The sequence below is a fragment of the Andrena cerasifolii genome, chromosome 1 (assembly GCF_050908995.1).
Source record: "Andrena cerasifolii isolate SP2316 chromosome 1, iyAndCera1_principal, whole genome shotgun sequence".
In the NCBI taxonomy this organism is placed as follows: domain Eukaryota; kingdom Metazoa; phylum Arthropoda; class Insecta; order Hymenoptera; family Andrenidae; genus Andrena; species Andrena cerasifolii.
Window position 1 is genome coordinate 24,272,423 of NC_135118.1, and position 22,892 is coordinate 24,295,314.

A 22,892-nucleotide genomic window follows, 5' to 3' on the forward strand; every position below is an offset into this window, starting at 1 on the left:
TATATTGCAAAGTCATTAATAATTACAGAATATAAAATCCTCGATTTTCAAATAAGTCGAAAATGTCTCTTTCAGGACTAGGTAATCTTAAATGGAGCATGAAGCCGGAAATCCACCGGGAAGCTAATCTCCGCTATTCGATGCTACGCTATGCCATGCTACGTTTTAAAAAAATTAGCTTCAATACATTCTTATGGAACCGTTTCCCCCAAAAGCTACGTTAAAACAGCATAGCATAGCGTAGCTTAGCTTCCCGGTGGATTCCCGGCTTTAGACATAATAAAATGGACACGTTAATGAAAATAAACAAAATGAGGACAGAAATGAGATGAATCATTAAAATATCATTAATGGCACATACCTAGAACAAAAAAAATTGAATACACCCTTTATTCCGCTTAACTCGTGGGCCCATTTTCCGCAAATTTTATATTGGAACCAATCTTCTTTACAGGTAGCAAGGTTTTAATGCGTTTAAAATTTTGGCAATATAATTTGTCGCATTTAAAACCCGTCCCTCTTATAGCACTTCTCCCCTATCTACTTCCATATATAAATACATGGAAACATCACATATACCTATTGCATTTTGGATAATTTCGTAAAAAATCTGAGGATATCCACGTCAGTGGCACCTGCAGAAACCCATTTGCCTCCTTTCTGCAGATCCCCAAAAAAATCGAAGGTTCCAGGCAAGCAGATCAATAAAACTAATCCCTCCCGCAAACTCTAAGCGCCCTTTAAACGAGGCACGTACCTACGTAGGTACCTAACTACGTATGAGTGATTCGAAACGCAACAGTCACCGGAGCTGCACTACAGGGCGACGTCACCGTTTCCACTTGTTTGTGTACACTCCAGAATTCGCTATTCACCGGCGCTCCAGGTACAAAGTTCCCAACTCCGGCGTAATGTTGCCTCATTGACGTAACACGTCGAGAGCCGTTAGAGTGTCATTAGACTCGATTACGTCCACGAGGCTACACGTGCGCGCCTTCATTCGGAAATTAACAAAAAGCCACGGCGCCTTGCAGGTGTATACGCGTGCAGCTGTGTTTTCAGGTGTCCCCAGTTGCCCGTCCGAAGCGACGAACCAGTTTCGCGCAAAATTTCCATTACGTGCTTTCGCGCATTGTCTAGCAACCGAGTGCGCTCTCCCTGCGCGGAGCCGGCAAATTTCTCCGGGGATGACGTCAATGGCCGGCACGCTGGGAACCTATGAACCAGAGCTGCTTTCTGATTCGATCGCGGATAATCGCGCTTCAAGCGAATCCAATAATTTCATAATGGAGCACCGAAGAACACGAAACGCGTGCACCTTGAGGATTATGTAACGGCTGCCACGCGCGCGATTCTCGGACTTTAAAAACCACGTGCAAGAATCGTGGATCGGCTGTCTTCCCTCGCAACCTCCACTCTGGCAACGCTTCCATTACTGCCTTGGGACTGTAGACAGGGACGTCCTTTTTTAAACATCTCGGCGGGTTAAGTCTGTGCAAGTAGGGGAAGTTCCCTGAACGCCAAACAGCACCTGACACCGGACATTAGCTATATCTGTGATAATTGAAACGCCATCAAGCCGTTATTCCGCGTAAATCGTAGAGACGATAGACAAAAACAACAATTAGGTTTCGACACGTTCCAGTCGTGCGTGCAGAGCTAAGGAGATTCATTTAATATTATTTATTTCGCCTTGGGAGAAACTTTAAGTGTCCGGCACTGGGGGAACCACCCCTAACTGGAAATTTCTGAATCCCTGAATTATCAGAAAGGGGTGCCTCGTAATTCTGACGATTCTCACGCAAAACAATCTTTAATGCGAACGCCATGTTTCCAAGTGTATACTACATCAACAGCAGCGTGCCAACCTTCCGTCGTAAGATGTCTATATTTCCAAGTACTCGCGATAAAGGAAGGTACACATTCAGGGATGCCAAGGAGCAAACTCGGTGGGCGTAGAGACGTCACAGTTGCGGTATCCAGCGCATAACGAACGCCAAATATTATTCTTTCCCGCGGCGAGTGGGGAAAAAAGGCGTCCATCGCAAACAAGGAACCCTCCGCGATACGTGAACTCCAGTTCACCTTTCACCTGCCTCGAGGAAATGCATAATTTATCGGCCACCGTGACGTCGCCCGCTAAATTCACACGGGCCCCGCGCGTGCATGCACGGACAGCAGAGCCGGCTCGTACGTTTGCGCCGCGCAAACGTCCTGCATACACGCAGCGAACTGTCCTCCATCCCCCTGATGCCCGAATAACAACCCCCACGTGTCGACGGCACGTGTGCCCGCCCGTTTAATCGCGAGCGCAAAACGCGCGATGCGGTACTGAAAATCGCGAGTGCCTGTTTAGCATACGACGCTGGGTAAACAGTTCTTCGGGATCCTGTGGCGAGTCTCACGGGTTCCAAATAGATTTCTATATTTGTAATTAGGTCCAGGATGAAGGGAAGATTTTACGGGGTCAAGTTTGATTGCGACGTATCGAGAAAGTCCAGCTTGTTTGGCTTATCCAAGTGAAATGCAAAGTTATTAATACCACGTAGGTGCGTGACGTTAGTCTCTCAGAAGAAATTAGAATATCGCGGATAGACAGGTGACTAGGCAGAATTATTGTTCGAGATATATACAGAATTAATCTAGATATAATTCTACAATCGTCGATATCACTTTTGGTAACTCGAGGACCTTGCAGCGAGAAGAGCGCAGCTCCATCTTTACCAACTTCAAGTAAATTAGAAAAAACTGTTTATAAAATTATTGCTTTGACTTGACGTTAAAAAGATGTTGGAATGTGTACAACGATAGACTGTTCCTAGAGTTAGAGTGTGAGGGACTTTAAGGACCCGGTAATTTGTGAGTTTCCTTTCTTTCGCTACAGGAGACCCAAAAGAGGGGAAAACGGTCTTCTCGACCCCTGCGCTTCTCAGTCCGAGAAAACCCTCTGAACGGATAACTTGTATCGCGCTAAAGACAGTATTCTTTCTATTACTTTTAGTTTAAGTTTTATACAGTTCTTATTATTATTATTATACTGACGTTCGACTGTGTAACTTTTATTTTCTTGAATAAATAAACATTATATTCTAACAAAAGAGAACACTAATTAAAAAATAGGATAAATTTTTATTTCTGTTTTTGGCGAATTTTTCAAACCTGGAGCTGCCCAAAATAAAATATCGCACAGAACAGTAATAAGGGTGCAGCTTTAAACTCTCCATTAAATCGCTCATTTGTTATTGGATTTGCAATCAAACGATGTTTACGTATATTACACGTGATAACTTAAAGACTGAGACAAATTGAGTTGCACCCCTCTTGCTGCAACGTTTCCCATTCCTACTTTGCTTATAAAACATAGAGCGAGTGAGCAGTTTGCTGCATAGTTCGATGCGTGGATTAGGTTCACAATCAGAAATCTGAACGTCCACCTAGTCCCCAGATCGCGATTTCATTCCAGAATGAATTTATCATTCCGCAAGGGTCGTCGATACTCCATTAGGCTCGCCGATCGCGGGAACCATGATGGCGGACGTGCCTCTATTTCCACGATCGGCTTGTGTGACGCGTCGAGTGCAAAAAGAGAGCCGAAGCGTGCTATTTCGATCGCGAGGGTAACGAGACGGCGCGTGCCAGGGCCGAAAAAAGACTGGATCGTAACGAGTTACGCGAATCCCTGTTTGAAAAAGTGGCGCGCGCCTCGGCGTCTGATTTTTCAGGGGTTCGACTACAAGCTCCCGCCGCGGCGCGGTTGCGCACGACCGCTCGGGGATGACAGAGCCCGAGGCTTTTGTTCTATTTCGAACGGCTTCTATTTGACGACCTAAATATAGCGCGGCCCCCCGTCATTTTCGTGCATTCGGATTAATTTCCGTCGCTGTCCTGCTTTTAATAGAATCGTCACGCGCTCCTCCGTCCTAGCGACCACCTTTTCGTTGCAGGATAATCGAGGGACGATTCTGCTGGCGCGAAGAATGCTGTTCCAGTGAAATTTAATGCTAAATAAAAATATTTCTAACCCAAATTCAATGAAATTCATTAGGTGATTATACAAATTTATTTAAATAATAAGATCCAGTTCTCTTTTCTTCAAAGCCCCTTCTTTGGGGTGCTAGCGTCCCTTTCTTCCTTTCCTCTAGGTGCCACACTGGATAAAACAACATATGACTTTACAAGAGTGTAATGCAACAATGTAATCTAATTAAATCTCATCGAAAGCAGTCGTATCTTCGATAGCTGCGCCATAATTTGACAGTTCCTACCGTTAGGGTTTATACAAAAACCGAGTTTTGAAATAACCGGTTTTCGAATTCCACTATTCCCAAAAAAAAATGGTTAAACCGGGTTTCGAATTTTCACAAAAAATATAATTAAAGTAGGAAATAAATACCAATACTTATTTAAACAAATTTCAGTTTGTACGAAAATATAACAAAATAAAATATACTCTATCTATACAAAACCAAATAAATAAAAAAAATAAAGTAACTAAAATCCGTACAATTTTTTATTTCATTTAATATTTGTGGATCTACAAAAATATAGCACAATAAAATACACAGCATTCAAAACCAAATGAGGAAAAAAAATAAAATAAATAAATCCGTGCAAAATATAAATTATAAATATTTATTTCATTTAGTATTTTCCTTCTGAAAATATGAACTCCTTAAGATTAATTTTACAGTAAACTGTTACCTACTACAATATGCTTGCGTCCGAGGCGATTTCAAGTCAAAATGTAAACGTTTTTAATCAAATAATTATTCATTATTACGTATTAAGTCTAGCATATAAAACCGTTTCTTTTTAAATTTAAACCCGGTTTTCAAATTTTACAAATTTATGAAAAAAACAGTTTTTAAACCCGGTTTTGAAAAACTTAGAAACCCTACTTACCATATTCGAAAGTTTTCATTACAAAGAGGTTCCAAAGGAACAAATCAGAGTAGACGGACCTCCCTGACACCCACCGACGCGAAACAGATCCGAGTAATCCAACACCGATAGCTTCCCCCCGCTCGCTGGCTAACCTTGGCAGCCCCGAAGCATCCATTGCCCCCCGCGCCTAATTGCCCACGAAATAGTGAGCAATGCCTCTTAATAGACAGGACAGATCCCTATCAAGACCGTGGCCCGAGCGGTGCGAGATCAACGCCCAAGGATTTCCCTATCGGGCAGCCTCGCGCGCCCCGCGATACATGCGCCCGGGCGTCCGTTATCCCAGAGCCATTTAGCCGGGACGATGGGAGCCGCCGTGTTTCGCATCGGAACAAATTTATAGGGGGAAGGGGCGTGCGTCGGGGAGCGAACAAGTTCCAGGAACGAGAGGTCGATCGATTGCGCCAAGTGAACTTCCGCGATACTATCGACCCTAGCGTGTATTTATACGCGGCCGCGTTCCACGGGCTCGCCCTTGGATTGCGATAGCGCGTTATCAGGATCGCTGATGGGAGGGAGAAGGGAGGGGCCGCGCTGGCCCCCAAACAATGGCTCCGTGATTAATTACTTCGAAAAGTAGCAGAAAGCCAGAAATGATGGATGTTCTCCGCGGCGGATGCATTAGTCGCCAAGTGGCGGACGAGTGCCAGTGGATGCCCCGACCCCTTTGGTATCTTCTTCCTGCTGTATCCGACATTGTTGCTATACAAAGCCGCGAACAATTGCTGGTCACGAGCCGGCCGTGAAGGGTGCGAGAGGAGAGGCGGCTGAGGAATCACTGTTCCATCGTGACGATGCGCTCCGCCGGGTTATTACGAAGAATCTGGATTCTTCTCGAGGCTCGGGATGATTCAGTGCTTCCTGTATGGACCGATCCTTGCCTCGATTGCTTCTGATGGTGATGCCGAAGTCAGGATAGCGGCCCGAGCAGCGTTGCGCCTTTCAGGCTCTTACCTCAAACGAGACACTCTCGCAAGTAGGAACACCTCCTCGGTGTCACCCTCACTTGTTAACAGGCTTTCGCACAGCGATAGGGCTTGAAATACTGAAGCTAATAATATATCATCCGTGTGCTCGCTCATCGGTGACAGCGGTGGTTCCAAAGAGCTGGGCAAACTCGTGGACGAGTCCGAGATGTCTGTCCGGAAGGTACGAAAGTGCCCGGGTCGGGAATATCTGGCTCGTGCCGCGATACCAACTGGCCGCGAAGTGGAAAAGCGTGTAAGATCGACATCGAGAAGAGCGCAGCAGAATTGAGAAATCGTAATCCCAGCCGCGCGCCCGATACGATTCCCACTTTGTTAGCGTAACTGTATAAGTGACTTCAAAGTAACTTCATCAACGCGAGAGAACCAGCCGGACACGTCCGTCGGCCTGAGTCGGCCACTGGTTAGCCTTCAATTAGCGATCGGTGTGCCCGGGGGAAGTGAAACGACGGTTTGGAAATCTTACGAATCGGTATTCTCACCTGTCGATCGCCCGGGCGTCGAACATTTCGCGAACAGAGCGAAAGTTGCTGGATGCGTGGGTACTAGTTTAAAGGTCAGAACCTGGCGGGCAGTCGGAGCGGTCGAAATGATTCCGCGGGCACCGGCGATTGCCGCGATAACGTCCAGGATCGGCCCCGCGTCCCGGCCCCCATCGACCGGGCCGAATGTCGCGATGCCGGCTAATGCAAAATGTTACACTGAAATCCGATATTACGTTTTGACAGGCTTCCAGGCTGGTCGCGGGGGATTACGAAACGGAAACATTTGGCGACGGCATCCGCTGTTGCGCGCGCACGCGCGTCCACGTCGGGGGTTGAGCGACAGATCGCGATCCTCGTCGTCGTCGTAAATTAAACGACGTTATCGAGCAACAGCGGATTTCGTTTCAGAGCTGCGAGGTCATAATGGTGCACGGCGACGATTCTTATCGTCCTGCGGCGACGGCACGATCCCACGAGCATAAGTATGCTCTTCCTTATGCCGGGGACAAGTGTCGTTTCGACGTCCACTTTGGGGGCCTCGGTAGCGGCGCGAGAAGTTTGAATAATGATGGGAAACTGGCGATCTTCGCATTCTGATGACGAAGTTTCACGTAGGTGGACAAGGAAACTTGGCAGGGGGATCCTGCGACGTCCTGGACACTATTTTTTGATTTTATTGAGGGTTGAGGTGGGGGAGGATTGATAACGATTACCGGTAAAGCTCGTACTGCTTTGTTTTTTTCGAAAGAACAGAGTGTTTGTAATAAGCCTGTTTTTGGACGTTTTGGTGTTTCGTGATTTCTTTTTCTTTATTTTTCTTGCTTTGGGTGGGTTAACTCGTTCAAGGGAATGGCCTCTGAGTAGGTTAATCGAATATTACGGTGTCTTTCGGTTTCTTTCATTATAAGACGACTATGTCTTGTGTGACTGCAGGTGTACTTTGGTTCTGTTACCTACTTTGGTCTTCAAGTTCGTAAGTTTGTAAAAGTGGGCGAAGGAGGTCATAAAGGCAGCAGCGGTGTTCTGCTGCACTTATTTTTACTTAGAATGTTCCTTCAAATAGATTTTTCTAAATTGTTAAATAAAAATTTAAGAGCACCTTCTTCACCAGTCAATAATGTTGAATCTTCTTTACTGAGATTTTATATTGTAATTCATATAGGTTCTAATGCTACTAATAAGATTTATTATAAATTGTAGATGTTTATATACGTTCGAGATTAACTAGTAATATACAATTTGAACTAATTGAAAATTCAATTCCGAAAATAAATGAGATTTGTAATAATTTTCGTAGACTTCAGTTTCTCGAAAAAAATAGTATTTCTTGAGAAATAAGAAATAAGCATTTATACAATTTCTCGAGAAAGAATTCTCGAGAAGGAACACTGTGCTCAAGTGTATTGAAATTCTTGAAACATGTTAAAATTTTCCATTTCTAAATGTAATTTAAATTTAACCAAATCTAATATCTAAGTACTTAGGGATATCTACTTTCATTTTTATGTAAATTAACGAGGTTACTAAAGACCGAAAAAGATTGATGCAACTTTAACAATAAAATAAAGAAAAAAAGCAAATGTGTGTCCCAAACTTATCTACTTCCTCTATTAAACTATCCATGCGCGTCGTACTTTAAGCTTCAGAAGCCACCTGAAACTGCACATGGTCCAGCACCTCAGTGCTTACAAACCTGTGGCTACAAACCCTCTTCCATCGCCGGCCCTTCGCATCGATTCGACCAAGTTGCACCAAAGTCCCGCCGTTCCCCTGGCTTCCCATCGCGGCACACGGATCCAGTCGATCGCGTTCCACGGTAACCCAGCGAAAACATTCCAAGAACGTCATTTCCCTCCGCTCAATCACTGCCCTCCTCGGCGGTCTTCCCGAGAGCCATTGTTTACGATTGTCATTACGATCCTTTTACGTCCGCGTCGGCTCGCATGCACGTCATGTGCGTGTGCATAATGCGGGGCCCCTGGTTTTATGGCATAATATAACGTTAGAAGCGGATTGAATTCTCGCCGTGTATGGAAAGCGTCTCTGATGCCTCGAGCACGGCGGCGTCCCCCTTTTTCTATATTTCCGGCCCCGTAATTCCAACAGGTGCAACCGTGGCGTTATTAAACCGCGGGAAACGACGAAAGAAGAAGACTGGCCGAGGCAGGCGGCGAGATGCGGTCGACGAGAATGAACGGGAGGGCTGTAAAGCGAAACGCGACGAGATTTCAAGTGCAACAACGGAGCCGCGACTGGCTACCGAGGTGGGGGATGAATTCTAATTGTTATTTAAGCCTCGCGTGGCTGGAAATAACGACGGTTCCAGCGACAAACACCAGGACGCTATATTCGTCGCGAGGGAGTAAACACGGAGAAAAGACTGACGAGGAAACCAGCGTGTTCCACCAATATCTTGTTATTGTCCGTTAACATTTCCGTGCGCAAACAAATTACCACTGATTCCCGCTCTTTTAGTCCCGTAATCTGCCTCGTGCGTGCGCGAGCCCCACAACCGCGTTCCTTTGCGAACGAAAGAAACCGAAAATTTCGTTGCCGGAGAAATGGCTTTAATTATGCAGAAAGCTGCCAACTCCCAAACTGACAAAAAATTAGATACTCTCAGTAGGGATCCCATAATTTTGCGACCTTTATTTTGCAAATAATTACCGAGCCACAGAATAACTCTTATATTATACAGTTATTAAAACTAGCAAGCCATAGTTCCAGTTTAGGCTTCAAAAATAAAAGGTGTAGAAAATTTTAAATAATATTAACTACACTACTGAATATTAATTAATCCATTTAAAATATTGTAAAACAATAACAGAAAAATATACCCAACAGAAATGAAGCTGCTTTTCTTTAACAATTAAAGTCTTTGAATTATATTTACGCAGTTTCAGATGATTGGGGTTTGTAGCTTTCTGCATAACTAGGTGCAAATGTGAAATGTGTACCAGAAGAACACATAAAAAATTCAAAAGAATTTACTTATTATATTATATTATATCTAGTATTTGAACGAAGAGTTTTCTTACCCGATGCATAGTTTTCTTGTAATTGACGAAAATCAGGCACGATTTACGATAAAAATTGAAACTTTTACTTTAAACATCAGCCATTTTTACCCAAATCAATATTTCGAAAAATCCTTCGTTCAAGTACTAGATAATATAATATAATAAGTAAATTTGTTTGAATTTTTTATTTTAGATGATTGTCTTTCGAGCAGCAGTGGTCACCGCAGAAGCCTTTTTTTAGAGAACCTTCGAGTGACGGACAATAACTTAGTAATTGCTAAATATTTTTAAATAAAAAAATTACGACGCACGGTACTAGATGCGATCCTTGAAAGGAAAAAAGATTTTTTGAGAAATGTGTTATAGCTTCTGAGTAAAAAATTGCCAAAGACCACCCTTTTTCAGCCCCCTGACTGAGCATGACCCCTTAAGAAAGCATTATTTCGGTGGATTTCTACCGCGGGGCTCCCGAAGGTGACGCGAGAGAAAGTCGAGGAAGACCACAGGCACGCCGCGACAGGAAATAACGCGAGAAATCCTACGGCTCGGTACAGCGAAGGCGCCGTGGAACGCAGTTGCGTCAACCGCGGTTCAATTATAGGCGCGCGCGTAATCTTCGCTCGAAACGCGTGGATCGAGGACAGATAAGATCGAGTCACGGGCCTCGAGTGCGCACGTCAGAGGAGCTACTTTCGCGTGGCGAGGATTGTTTTCATTAAACGGCACAGCAATCGCACCTGCGAGATCTCCTTGCCGCGGCAATCGCGGCCCCGTAGCGTTGCCGTTCGCGAGCCCCGCGAAACGGCGCGGCGCCGTAATCTTGTTTTCGCGTGCGAAACTTTCCGACCGAAAATCTCGGCCGTGCACTCGGCCGAGGATCGACAACACGGGGCTGTCGATCCGCTCGTTAAGGCTGAGCAGATAAGAATGCGAGGGGGATATACGGGCGACGACCACGGAGGCGCAGCCCTCCTTCGTTCTTTCCCCCCCTTAATCGAGAACAGTATTCGCCACTAGCGATCGCGGAAAATATTTACGCCGTCATGGCTTTTACGATACTCCTCGGCCGAACGGCCGCCGCCGCGCCGTCCTTTGTTTGCATGCCGAGCACTCCACCTTCAGACGGTCTTCTCGTCGCCATCGACCCGCCGCGGCACCTGCACGCTCGCGAAAATATTTTTTACACTCTCCGCGGTTTCCAGGAAGCCACGGAGAAACGGATTCGGGGTACGAAGCTATTTACCGTTCGCTGTACAGCGTTTGGCCATTTTGGGTCGCGTGTCACTTGGGGAACCGGGAGGGCGCGAAGAAGCGAAGGTTCAGCGGTAAAATTAAACGACGAGTCTGTCTACTTTTGACATTGGGGATTTTTCAAGTCTGTGGAACTTAAGGGGGTAGCTACCGTCAGGAGGTAGAAAAAGAATCGATTCTTTGGGAATTTATTTCGGAAAGTACAGGTATATATTTATGCAATGGTTTTTGTATTCAGATGAGGGACACTTTAATAGGTTATTATATATTATGTTTTGGTATAGAATATTTACTTATTGCAAAATGACAGCTGATTTCCCGGAAGCTGCTTTTACACCGGTGACCACGATTTCTTCAGAATCGCTTCACCAAACTTTTTGAAATTTTGTACGTTTCTTCTAGATATTCAAATCTAGTCTTTAATCGAAGCATTTGTTTTTCCAATGCATAGTTTTTATTTTATGGATGAAAAATGAGTATTTCTAGCTAAAAATAAGTGTTTTTATCCATAAAATAAAAACTATGCATTGGAAAAACAAATGCTTCGATTAAAGACTGGATTTGAATGTCTAGAAGAAACCCAAAAAATTTCAGAAAGATTGGTGAAGCGGTTTTGGAGAAATCGTGGTCACCGGTGTGAAAACAGCTTCCGGTAAATCAGTTGTAATTTTCCAATAACTCAATATTTTTTTATACCAAAACATAATATAATAACCTGCCAAAGTGTCCCTCATCTGAATACAAAAACCATTGCATAAATATATGCATGTACATTCTGAAATAAATTCCCAAAGAATCGATCCTTTTTCTCCCTCCTGAAGGCAGCTAACCCCTTAAGTGGATTTCAGATGGAACTATTCGAATACTTGGCGCACCCAGAGTGGGCGCAAAGGGGCTCAAGCACCCTCAAAAGAATGTTCTTCTTTAAATAAACTTTGATAATCACCTAATGAGTTTTATGGAATTTGCATTCAAAATATTTTTGTCCCTTAAACTGGGCTCCCTCAAGCTTGAATCCTGAGTGCGTCATTGACTTGTAGCGATTTGTTTTGTGTCGCCCTGTTTGAGGAAAAATTCAGATGAAATCTTTCAGGCGGCTTGGAAGATTAATACCTGAATTCATTTCGATTATAATAGTCGTTGGCTATGAATACTCACCCATTCCCACACTTTAAGCTCTGGTGTATGTAGCAATCGCTCGTCGAGGTTGCGATCGCTCCTTGTCAGCTAAATTTCAGCTGAAATCTGGACCGAACTTTATCAGGATCCAAGCCAGTGTTTCCTCGCGACAAACTTTTATTACAAATCTATCCTTGGCGGTAACTTTTCAGGGGTCACCCATCCAAATTCGCGCGCGAATTCCGTACCGCGCTCTATTCAGTTAAATAGGCCCGTCGCGATCGTCCTGTTGACAAATACGTTCCATCCAATTTGTTTGCCCAGTTCGCGTGTGCCACCTCGACACACCGAAAAACAAACAGCGAGACCGCCTTTCGGGAACGACGTTAAGGGCGCCAGTTCGCGATACGCCGTCGTCCGACATTAATTGACGGATCCGTTTATCCGCGTCGATCAGTTCGGTTGATCGTGACACGATTCCATCGATCAGTTGCTGTTCTTACCTTAAGATGCCTTCCGACTATAACAAGGTTAAATATCGGGGTCATTTTAAGCGCCTGAGGACATGGATCTCGTCGAATCTGCTGCGTGTAAGCACGTTTCTGCTATATGTGGGGAATCTGGAAGGAAAAGCGACGCTATTGCTAGGCATTTCTTTGTTCGGATTCGTAAGACTGTCAGGATCTCGGTCCTTGCAGGTGAGATTGCGAGAGCCATTCATATATATATTTTTTTTTTCTATTTATGGCAGAGGTATGTAAACTGTTGCCTGCTTATCTTTGTCTCAAGGCATCGTAATTTCTTCAACGCACCGTAATCAGACTGGTCGAGTAGAATATAGCTATGTACACAGAATCGATTATATATGATGTGTATATAGATATTAATTGCCCGCGGGAATTGCTTGCTCTGTGTTCATTCATACATCCTCTTTTCTTCTTTTCTTCACTTTGCACAGTATAAAGGATGTAACAAAGGTTTAAAGAGGTAAATAATTAGTTTAGAGTAAATCCTTAATAGTGATTTAGAATTAAGAAAAATCGACCACACCTGCCTGAAACTGTACACAAAGAGCGAGAAGCTTTTCTGAAGGATACTCCAAAACGATACTCTCAATTATTATCCGCAAATACAGATTTGCTAAATAGTGTGACAATATTTCCATTTGTAATTCCTCTAAATTTCATCGCGACTGCCGAAAAAAAAATCGCTAGGAAGCAAGATCAAGATTGTGGGACTCCTAAATATAACGAATTCAAGTTCGAATCTATCCGTATCGCTGCGAATCGCTCCAGTACATACGAGTCACCTTGAATCCTCAGGATAAGACCGCTAATACCATCACTAGTGCCATTGCCACGCGAAATCGTCTTCTGACAAGCACACACCGTTCTCCGATGTATCATTTTATACCAGCACTGTCTCCGCAAATTGTTCCCCACGAAAGTTGCATAGCTTCGCGATTTCACCGACGCCATCGTGCAACGAAAATATTTTCCTTCTACCTAGAGGGCATCAAGCCGAAACTACCTAAGTAGAAATTAAGTCCTCCTTGACTCCACCCAGAATGCAAGTGCCACTTTGCCACCGTTATTGAAAGCACGCAGCTTCCAGCGCCATTTTTATTCCCCAAACAGCACAATCAGAGGGAGCATTTCAGGTGATCACGTTAAGTGGGATACCCCGCGCGTTTGTTTTCGAGCGAGCTAAAGCTCCGTGCTAATTTCACGCCTGGCCGGCGCTCTTTTTGCTCCAATCAGCCTCGTTAAAAATACATTTTTTCCTCGGCCTCGTTTACGAATCTATCGCGCCGACATGGTTCACGCAATCAGCCGGCAATAAAATGGACGAGACTCGTTAAACTCGCTGCTCCACGATATTTCGGTTCATCTGCTCTCTCTCTCTCTGGTAGCGGAGCGGTGGCTTTCTAATCGCTTCCCCGAGCCTCGAAAAACGGGACCCACAGAAATCGCGGCTGGGTGAATCCTGAACGCTCCCCGTCGCGTTGCCTCCTTCGTTCAGCGGCAGGCCCATCTTCCACGTGCAATTACGCGAGCATTATCGTAATTGCGCGTCATTATGCGCGCCACGGTAAACACCAATTTGTCGCTTGTACGTCCAATTAGTTGTTATCGCGGCGCGTGGGCCCGCGCGTCTTTTGTCGTCACGCATTTTCCACCTGTCAGTGATATCGACGCGAGGGAAGAGGGAACAGCTTTCGCGGTGGACGTGCTCCATAATCGATGGGAACGAAGGTACACGCGATCCACCCAGAGCATCGAAAGTATTGTCCGAGTGTTTCTGAGCGTTTGCTCGAAGCGAGTTGGGCAAAGGTTTCGCGGCAGAAGGGTTAGACCGACAGCGTTAAAGTAAGTTTTCCTATGCGCGACTGTAACGGATTTCTAAGTCGATTTTCTCGAAAACGAAGCGCGATATCAAAAAATTGTATTCCTTCTTCTCGACTCATTTACTTGTTATAAGTCGAAAAGGAAGAGTGACTTTTTTTGATATCGCGCTTCGTTTTCGAGAAAATCGGCGTGGAAGTTCTTGACGTCGCGTCAAGCTGCGTATGGGTAGACCTAACTTTAGGGGCGTGCAGATATTTCCGTCGAGCCAGGCATTCGACTGCTAGCGCACGATCGCAACGCGATTTCTGTGAATGTAAACACGTGTTCCTATTTTTCCTCCGACTAATCTGCGCTACGCTGCGTGCCGTGCGACCTCATTTATACATAGCTGTCTTTTATGGCCGGCTTTACGAGCTCGTACGCGGCAGCGCGACTCGCGTGCATCCGCCCGAGTTCCCCTACGATGCCGATAAAGCCGTTTCGTCAGTTTTTTCCTCAGCGGAATGACGGTGCGTAGGCCGGGCACGTTCGCGAATATCTAATTCGACGTTCGCCCCGGGACTTCGCGCGAAACAGAAGCTCGCGACACCTTTAAATACAGGGATGATTCAATGCCGTCATTAGGGGAGGAAAAAATTAGGTACAAGTGTACCGAGTCGTCAGTGTCGAATTTTTCATTCGCACGAGCTTTCTGCATCTATTTCTGGCACGTTTAGGGGTCACTGCCAGCAGCCGCCGAAGCTGATAATTGATTAGCCTCCGCTGATGCAACAATATTTGCCAAAGCACAGATTGGCATAGTTGATAAGCACGGAAGAGCACCTTCGCACGTTCTGCACTAGGGATCCTATCAGGAAGCAGATCAAGAATTCAGGCAATCAGCGAGCGTGATCTAACACCTGTACGTTTAACCTCCGACAACGATCGCTCGAAGGCATCGGGGCATCCGAGAGAAATCAAAGCAGAGATTGACAAAGCGCATGTGTCACCAGCAGCAGCCATCGAAACTGATAACGATTGATTAGCGGCCGGTGATGTAAGAATATTTGCGAGGCCACAAAGGCCTACCGAACCAGCACCCACACATCGAACCTTCAACTTCAAACGTCTCTGAAAACGTCTCCCGGAGGCACTCGTGCGCCCGTGAGACCGTAGATCCCCTCGTTCGGAGCGCCTTGAACGTGGCAACCCGCAAGGATCGTGATCGCCCCGGCGTCGATACCCTTTGACTCCCAGTTCTCCAAACTTTTCCAAAGCCATCGACGCCTTCCGAGTTCGAGTGTTTACGACAATGAGGGAGGGGGAGGGAAAACGCTTGAGCCGATTACGGCTCGGGTCCTCGATAAGGCTCGGCCACCTCGGAGGCGCCTACCGATCCACGGACCTAAGTAGTCTCCGATACCTCGATCAAACGCGTTGCACAGGTGGCAGAGCCGCGTATCAATCCGCGTGACGTGGCGCGCGGGTCGCATCGTTCGCCGGCTCGTTATCGTGTAGCGGTCACGCAAAAGCCACGCGGATGCACGCGCAGTAGTTCGTCGAAGGAAAACAGGCCGCGGAAGGACGATGCCTGTGGAAAAATATTTTCGTCTTCCGGCGCGTCGCGTCGGTGGCGCGCAAATTCAAAGCCCCGCGACCGTGCGTCATCCGAGCCGCGCGTCGGGGCAAACAAAACGCTTTATATTGTTTTTATCGCGGGGATTTGCCTCGGCGGGAGACGCCGCTGGAAGTGTTTGGTGTTCGGGGAATCTTGTGGTTTATTTGAGACGTTCCGTGTAGCGACGTCATCGATGATTGAAACGAGTTGATTCGAGCTGGAGGGTAGCTATTAGATAGCGAGGAGCAGATATCGACGTGCGTTACGAAAAGTAGCTCGTTTCATTTGTCTCGCGAAGACTAGCACTCTGCTCATTCTGACCACGAAAAACAGAATATTTCGATTTTGTTCACGAAAAGTAGTATGTTTTAGCATGTTAAGGTTTAAAGGTAGTACATGTCGGTGCTTTGCTGCAAAAAATAGCACGGTTTGCCTTTAGCCGCGAAAAATATCATGTTCCGACGCGCGTTACGAAGAGTAGCACGTTTGATTTTCTTCTTACGGACAACTGCATGTAGAAAAAATGAAAAGTGCTAGTTTTCGTAAGGCGCGTCGGTTTCATAGATTGCCTAGGATCCTACCGCAAAAATAAAAAGATAAAGGTTTTTTAATGAAATGACAAACGTGTTTATTTAAATAAGTTAAACTTTATTCGGTTAAAATATCATTATAAAATTGAATATATTCTTTCGGTATAAGACCTTTAGACAGCACTGCCGACAAATCTTCTTTTTTTTAATGTATATTCCTTAATATCCTGTTTTGAATCATATAGTTTCAAAATTTTTATTTTGAAGCTGTCTTCGCTTAAATCATATTTTCGCCGCAGCGTTTGAAATGTGCTACTGCTCGTGGCGAAATGTAAATCGTGCTTGTCCTCGTGGCATGTTCGAAACATGCTTGTTATCGTCAGAAACATTGAAACGTGCTTCTCCTCGTGATAGATTGAAATGTGCTGCTCTTTGCAAGACAAATGAAATGTGCTACTTTTCGTAACGCACGTCGATATATAATAATAATAATACGTTTATTAACGGAAGCCCTTTGATGCATAAGTGAGAAAAAGAACAAAAATAATAAGGTGAACACAACGAAGCGAACATAAGTAACATTGAACAGAGGACGTCTGAAAGGAAAGATCATAGTAACAGTCAGCTGTTGACGATTTTGAAGATTGATCGCTTAAACGATTTTAACGAACAGTCAAAAAGGTCGATCATACCGGAATAATTATTAACATGAGAGGCGATGCGATTAATAGCATTGAATTTACCCAACACTGTCCGACGAGGTTCGATGTAGAATGGGGAAGTTCGTCTTGTATTTCTAATAGGTGCGTAAAATTTGATAAGTCGAAGAATACCGAAACGGTCAATATTATCATTAAGCAAATTGTATATAAATAACAGATCGGAAATAGTCCTACGATTTTCTAGCGTTATCAGCCTGAATTTAACCATTATTGGCTGGTAAATATGGCAAGCGATTGGCATGGGATCCTTCCACTTATATGACATAAAGCGAAGGAATTTATATCGAACCCGTTAGATCACGACGGATAGGTACTTGAAACGTGAACACCAGATGATTGTAGCGTATTCAAGATGCGGACGCGAACTAACGCGACATAGAGAAGTTTAAAGTGACGGGGGACAGGAATCACATAACCGAGGATTTTGAGAGCCTTGCCCACGATAAATTGACAGTGTTCGCTAGAGTATGACATATATATTTTTATCTAAATTTATAGATATTAGGTTTGATGCGTTCGAGAGGTCGTGCGACTGTCGATCGACCGAGCAAGGTAAACGTTTCACTGGCCACCTGTATCTGTTTCGTTCGTGAAGTATGTTCGATAATTGTATCGCGGAAAACTGAATGGCGAACTATCAATTTACTCGTTACTCGGAGTATTGTTAAACTTGCTAATTGTCTGACGCGAACGTAAACTTGTGAGAGATTATTCGTATCACAAGGTAAGGTAACCGATTAAGATTAATAACCAACGGATCAACGGGGACACGAGATAAGCGGTTAATAAACACGTGCACGCTGATAGAGGAGTGAAAAGGTTGCTGTTCCCAGCACAACATCGTTGCAAAAGCTCGAGCTTAAAAATAGACGCGATTTGAATACTAAAGAGGTCGCCGTTCTCTTTAGTGGCATACTTCAATGAAAACCGCTGGTTTATAAGCAAGCAATCGTACCGTCGGACGTCCAGTAATGGGGCCATTTACCTTTTCAACGATGTCCCACGAGGGGGTGGTTGTTTCTATTTTTTCCCCACCCCGTTCCGCGGGCTAGCACCGTCCGAGCTTTGTCCCGCGCTATTCCGAGGTACAAGGGGAGGGACTCGGGAAAATTACACGTCCCTTTGTCCCGCGCTAAGACAATTCGGCCGTGTCCGCATTCAAAGCGCGGCCAATAACGGCGACGGAACTCGGAAGATGTGGGTTTTCATCGAGTTAGCAAACGACGTTCCGTCAGCGAATACAAATCAGGTCAGGCCCCGTGTGCAAGCAGACGCCTACACTCGCGCGCCAACCCTCCTCTGTACCTGTCAGTTTCTGTCCGCGGGCCGTGGGACGCACACCGGAAGTCCTCCGGACAAACGGACCGGCCACCCGCGATCGATCAAAGATTCCTCCACTGGAACAATAAGTTACCGTATTGACACACCGCGTTAGCCCCTGTCACCCGCAATTCCGCGTTCGTAAAATCCTCCGCCCCCGGAATAATATTTCCCAGCCGAGGTTTGCTCTGCCCCTTCGCCACATTACATTTATTTGCCTACAAACGGTCGCGACCCCCTTTTTTTCAGGGACGTTGCATTGAATTTCGTTGCGTGATGGAACATTCGTTTTTATCGCCCTGGGTACGTCGGTGAATCCAGGGGTGGCTTCGTAAGAAACGGGTGTTCCAGTCTGAATACTTGTCGCGAAGTCTCTCCTGGCTAATTCCGATTACTTCGGCTGTGATAATTTATCGTTCCGAAGAATCTGATGGTATCTATGAAATACGATTCAATTACTGAAACGCAGGAGCACGCGCATTCAAGATCATCACCAGCCCCTGGAAACGGGAGAGCCATTCGAGTGGCAGAATTCGTGTAAAATGGTTCGCGAACACGTAGGGCCATTCTATCTCTTCCGCGAAAGGAGAATCTGCGCTGAAGAAAGCCGGGATGCATTTCGCGTAATCGCCAGTCGCGACAAGTAACGAGGTCACAGTTGCCGATAAACACACGAAAATACAAGCTTCGTTTGCTAATTACGCTTAATCTGGTCGCGCTAATCGGTCGTGCAACTATTATGCGCAACGCAGAGGGCTTGGACGACACGCGAGCACGCGAACCTAGCGCTGGCCCACTGCAGCGCTGCCAATATTCGCTTGGCAGGCCGACAACAAGCGGGCTGCCATTGACACGACGTTCAGGCGTACGAATCGAGGATCGAAACGATCCGACAGTCGTAAACGCGACAGTTTCGTCGCGTGCGCCGCGGCTTCTTCGCTCCTGCCGTCTTCGCATTCCCCCGTCTTTTCACTCGACGATCCACCGGCACGCGAATTCGGTGAACGAATAGTCCCGGCAGTGTCACCAGCCCTACCGATTTTTCCATAGATCTACGGATTTTTACTTTATCTACGGATCTACGGATTGTAAACTGAAGTCTACGGATTTTTTACCTTAAATTATTTAATACTATTAATATGTATAATTTTAAAACTAAGGTAATTCGAAATTGATAAAACAAAAGATTCTGATTCTGATTAATGAGATTATTTACTGTTTAATTTGACCCATTGATTTTACGATCCAAACCGCCGATTTACCGCGGGTCGCTAAATTCCACTTCGCTACAACAGATTTTCATCACACTTAATCGCTGGAATTCAAGCTATTATTTTCTAGTTACCTATTATTTACTACCCTGCATTTTGAAGAGTACAATAGGAATTAGCAAAGTTGATTTCAGAATCTTTGCACGTGAACTTTTTTAATTTCTTTTCGTGAATTTACGTCGGGACGAAAGTCTTTGGCGAAAACGACTTTCGGGGAAACATTATTTTTGAGAAAAGCTCTTGCACTGAAGTGGAATTAGTAGAAGTCGATTTCACAAATTTTACACGTGAACTTTTTTCGTAATTTATCAATTTTTCTTGTGACAATAATTTTTTTGAGGTTGTTAGGGGAGGGTCGAAATATAAGATTTCTAGAAAGGATTTGCGAAAGGGCGGTTTCCATGAGCAAGGGAATTAGCTTCTTTCATACATGTAATAATTAACACTTATGAAGAAAATCCGTAGATCAACTGATTTTTCAAAGGCGGAATTCCACGGAATTCTAACGTCGAATTTTTCTCTACGGATTTTCAAAAAATCTGAGTTGGCAACAGTGAGTCCCGGGGAAGAAATCGAGCGCGCGGCCCTACCAAGGTGCACAGTGATCGATCGATGGCTCACACCCGCCGAACGAATTTAAGAGGATTACAGAGATCTTCTTTCTAATCCTCGGATACCGGATGGTTAGACCAAATTCTCCTATCACTATCCAACGATAATTCTTCCCCACCGAACTTCCGTCGCGATAAAAGTCCCCTCGATAAAAGAACAATCCACGACTTTCCGCGACCTCCTTTCTTCGTCCGCGAGATATCCATCCCCGCCCGAGGTTTCGCCGACCACCCGCCGGTTGCCTTGAGTTTTTCGGCGATCGTTACCGAAACAAAGTTGCGAACGATCTAATCCGGCGCGCGCGCGGCCCTGACATTAATTCGTTGAAACCAAACACGCCCTCGCGAATTTCAGAAGTCCCTAGAGGCGATGGCGCCGCCCGTTCAGCCCGTTGCGTAGCGGTATCATAAATAATCGACGCGCTGGTTCTAGCACTATTATTAGCGTCGTGTAACACCGGACCGTTTGTTCGACGAGATCGCGACGATATTGTGAATTATCGTTGAACCCGGCTGGCAACGACAACGGAAAGGATTCGCGCGTCGCTCGCCCGATTATACCGCCGATTAACGTGTTCGCAGTCCCATGACTCGTGTGCACCGATCGGGACAGCTTTTGCCACTCTCTGCATTTCCATTTAGGGGGATACACGAACTTTAGCTTGTCCATCTCCCATCGATGATGTAAGAGATTTGCGATTGGGAATGCCTTTGAAATAGACACAGCTCGATTCCTACGATCATCGGCTCACATATGCTCGAGGCTCTCAGTGGCGCTGGCGTGCTTTCACGCCGACGGACTCGCACCCTGTGCATCAGTGGCGCACTCAGGATTTAATCTAGGGCGAGCCGAGTTGAACGCATGAAAATATTTTTAATACAAACTTAAAGAATAAAATCCAGTTTTATTTCTTTTTTCGAAGCTCTTGAATTACTTGAGTTGGAGTTACATTAATCTCCTTCATTTTTCTTTGGGGGGTGCTAGAGCCAGGGCCGTTTCTGGCGGGGGTGCAGAAGGTGCCTCGCACGTGGGCGGCCGTAGGCAGTTTATTATATGTAAAATGTTGATTAATAAGAATAATAACCGAAACTCTTTTCCATGATAACTGTTTAAAATTATGTATGTATAGATATAAAAGAAAACACTGCATATTAAATTCTTAATTAAAGAATTTTGAATTAATAAGGGCGGCAATATTGTTTTTGGACCCAAAACCCAGAAACGGCCCTAACTAGAGCTCCTTGCCCCCCTCTGGGTGCGTGCACCCATATTTCCCGGAAAGCACTGTCCCATGTATTCAAATATTTAGTTTCAGAGCAAGCCAAGCCAGAAGTTACTCTTCCACGAATTGTACAAAACGTTATTAATCGGCTTTAATCCGATATAAGGTGGAAATGTCGTAATACGAAATAAATGTAAATATTAATCTCTGTGTTGCAGCAATCATCGTCAAAGTGCACACGTGATCCCGCGTGTGTTTGCTAGGCATTCCTCTTGCATTTTGAAATAACGCGGTGTCTGCGCCTAAATCCTTGGATCTTAGAAAACAAAGCGGGGTATGTCTGCCTGTGCACTCCCACAGAAAGCTTGTCTTCCTTCTGTCGAAGGCTGAGCGTGCCAGTTCCGCCATAGATCGCTCGATGACCTATCTACATATTTACGGTGCAACGGCACAGACATCGTAAACTTATTTACCGCGATCGAGCGGCGCGGATATCGAAGCCGCTCCGCATTACGAGCGGACTTTGCGCGCGTGCAGATTTTTTTTCCGCCGCTCGCCGGCTGTTTACTCGCGCGCGACTTCTCGAGGCAGCCGCCGCGCGAGGTTGTTTGTTTCTGAAATTAAGAACAACACAACGCACTGTGCCTTCCCGACGCCCGGTATCTTTCCTCTCTCGGCGGCGCGTGTTTCGTAAACAGACCGCTCTGTAAATCGAGGCACGATTAGGCGCCCCGATAAACGGCAGCATATTTTCGTCGCTCGCATCTAAATACAAGATTAACGGAATCTACATCGGGCATCGTCGCTGCCGTTCCCCTCGCGGGCGTCGATAAGCAAGACAGATCTCGCGCGTTGCGACTTTCACGCCGCCGCAGTGTTCGATGGGTTCGCGGCATTCGTTCTTCCTGTTCGCGATGGAGAAACAAATTCATTTCGGAGGTCAGAGTTCCCGTTTACAGCCTCGGGAACCTCTTCGGCGGACGGTGAATAACAAGTTCTTCGCTTGATCCTCGGGTTTTATGGGTTTACAACTTGCGAGCGGAAGAATCTACGCTGCAGGTGTCCGGAGGTTTTGTACCTGAGGGCGGCTCGCTAAATGGGGCGGTTAATAAATCAAATGGCTTCGTAGTTACCGCTAGCTTCTTCGAGCTGAAAATCTTCGAGGCAAATGAAATAATTCGTGGGCTCTATCCCTAAATAGTAGTGTGTTTATCGGTGACACTTCAGAGCAGTTGGTTTTGAGTGCTGCTGGTCGGTATTATTCATAACAGTGCACCTTAAGTTTGTGGTATTAGAAAGTAGAATTATGTACAAATAGTAGGCAGGAAGAAAAGAAGTGCTGAACTTGGGGTAGATAGGGGAAAGGTGGGGTAGTTGATCACAGTTTTGCTTTTTTATTAATATAATAATAATAATGGTTTGCTTTGTTTGTATTTAATTATGTAAGTTGTGATTCTTAGAGTAT

At 45.4% G+C, this 22,892-nt stretch overlaps 1 protein-coding gene across 5 annotated transcripts in view; it reads left to right on the forward strand.

Annotated features, from left to right (window-relative positions):
- Pdk1 (Phosphoinositide-dependent kinase 1) overlaps positions 1–22,892 on the forward strand; it is a 645,970-nt gene that overhangs the window by 596,282 nt on the left and 26,796 nt on the right. Inside the window, exon 1 of one of the 5 annotated variants that reach the window (XM_076816040.1) lies at positions 12,192–12,503. The exons of 2 other annotated variants lie outside the window; for them this stretch is intronic. In XM_076816040.1, the coding sequence (XP_076672155.1) occupies positions 12,315–12,503 (189 nt within the window). In that variant the 5' untranslated portion in view covers positions 12,192–12,314. Of the gene's footprint in view, positions 1–12,191; positions 12,504–22,892 lie in introns of those variants that run through there. 2 more of the 5 variants (XM_076816074.1, XM_076816051.1) reach the window with 2 other exon arrangements.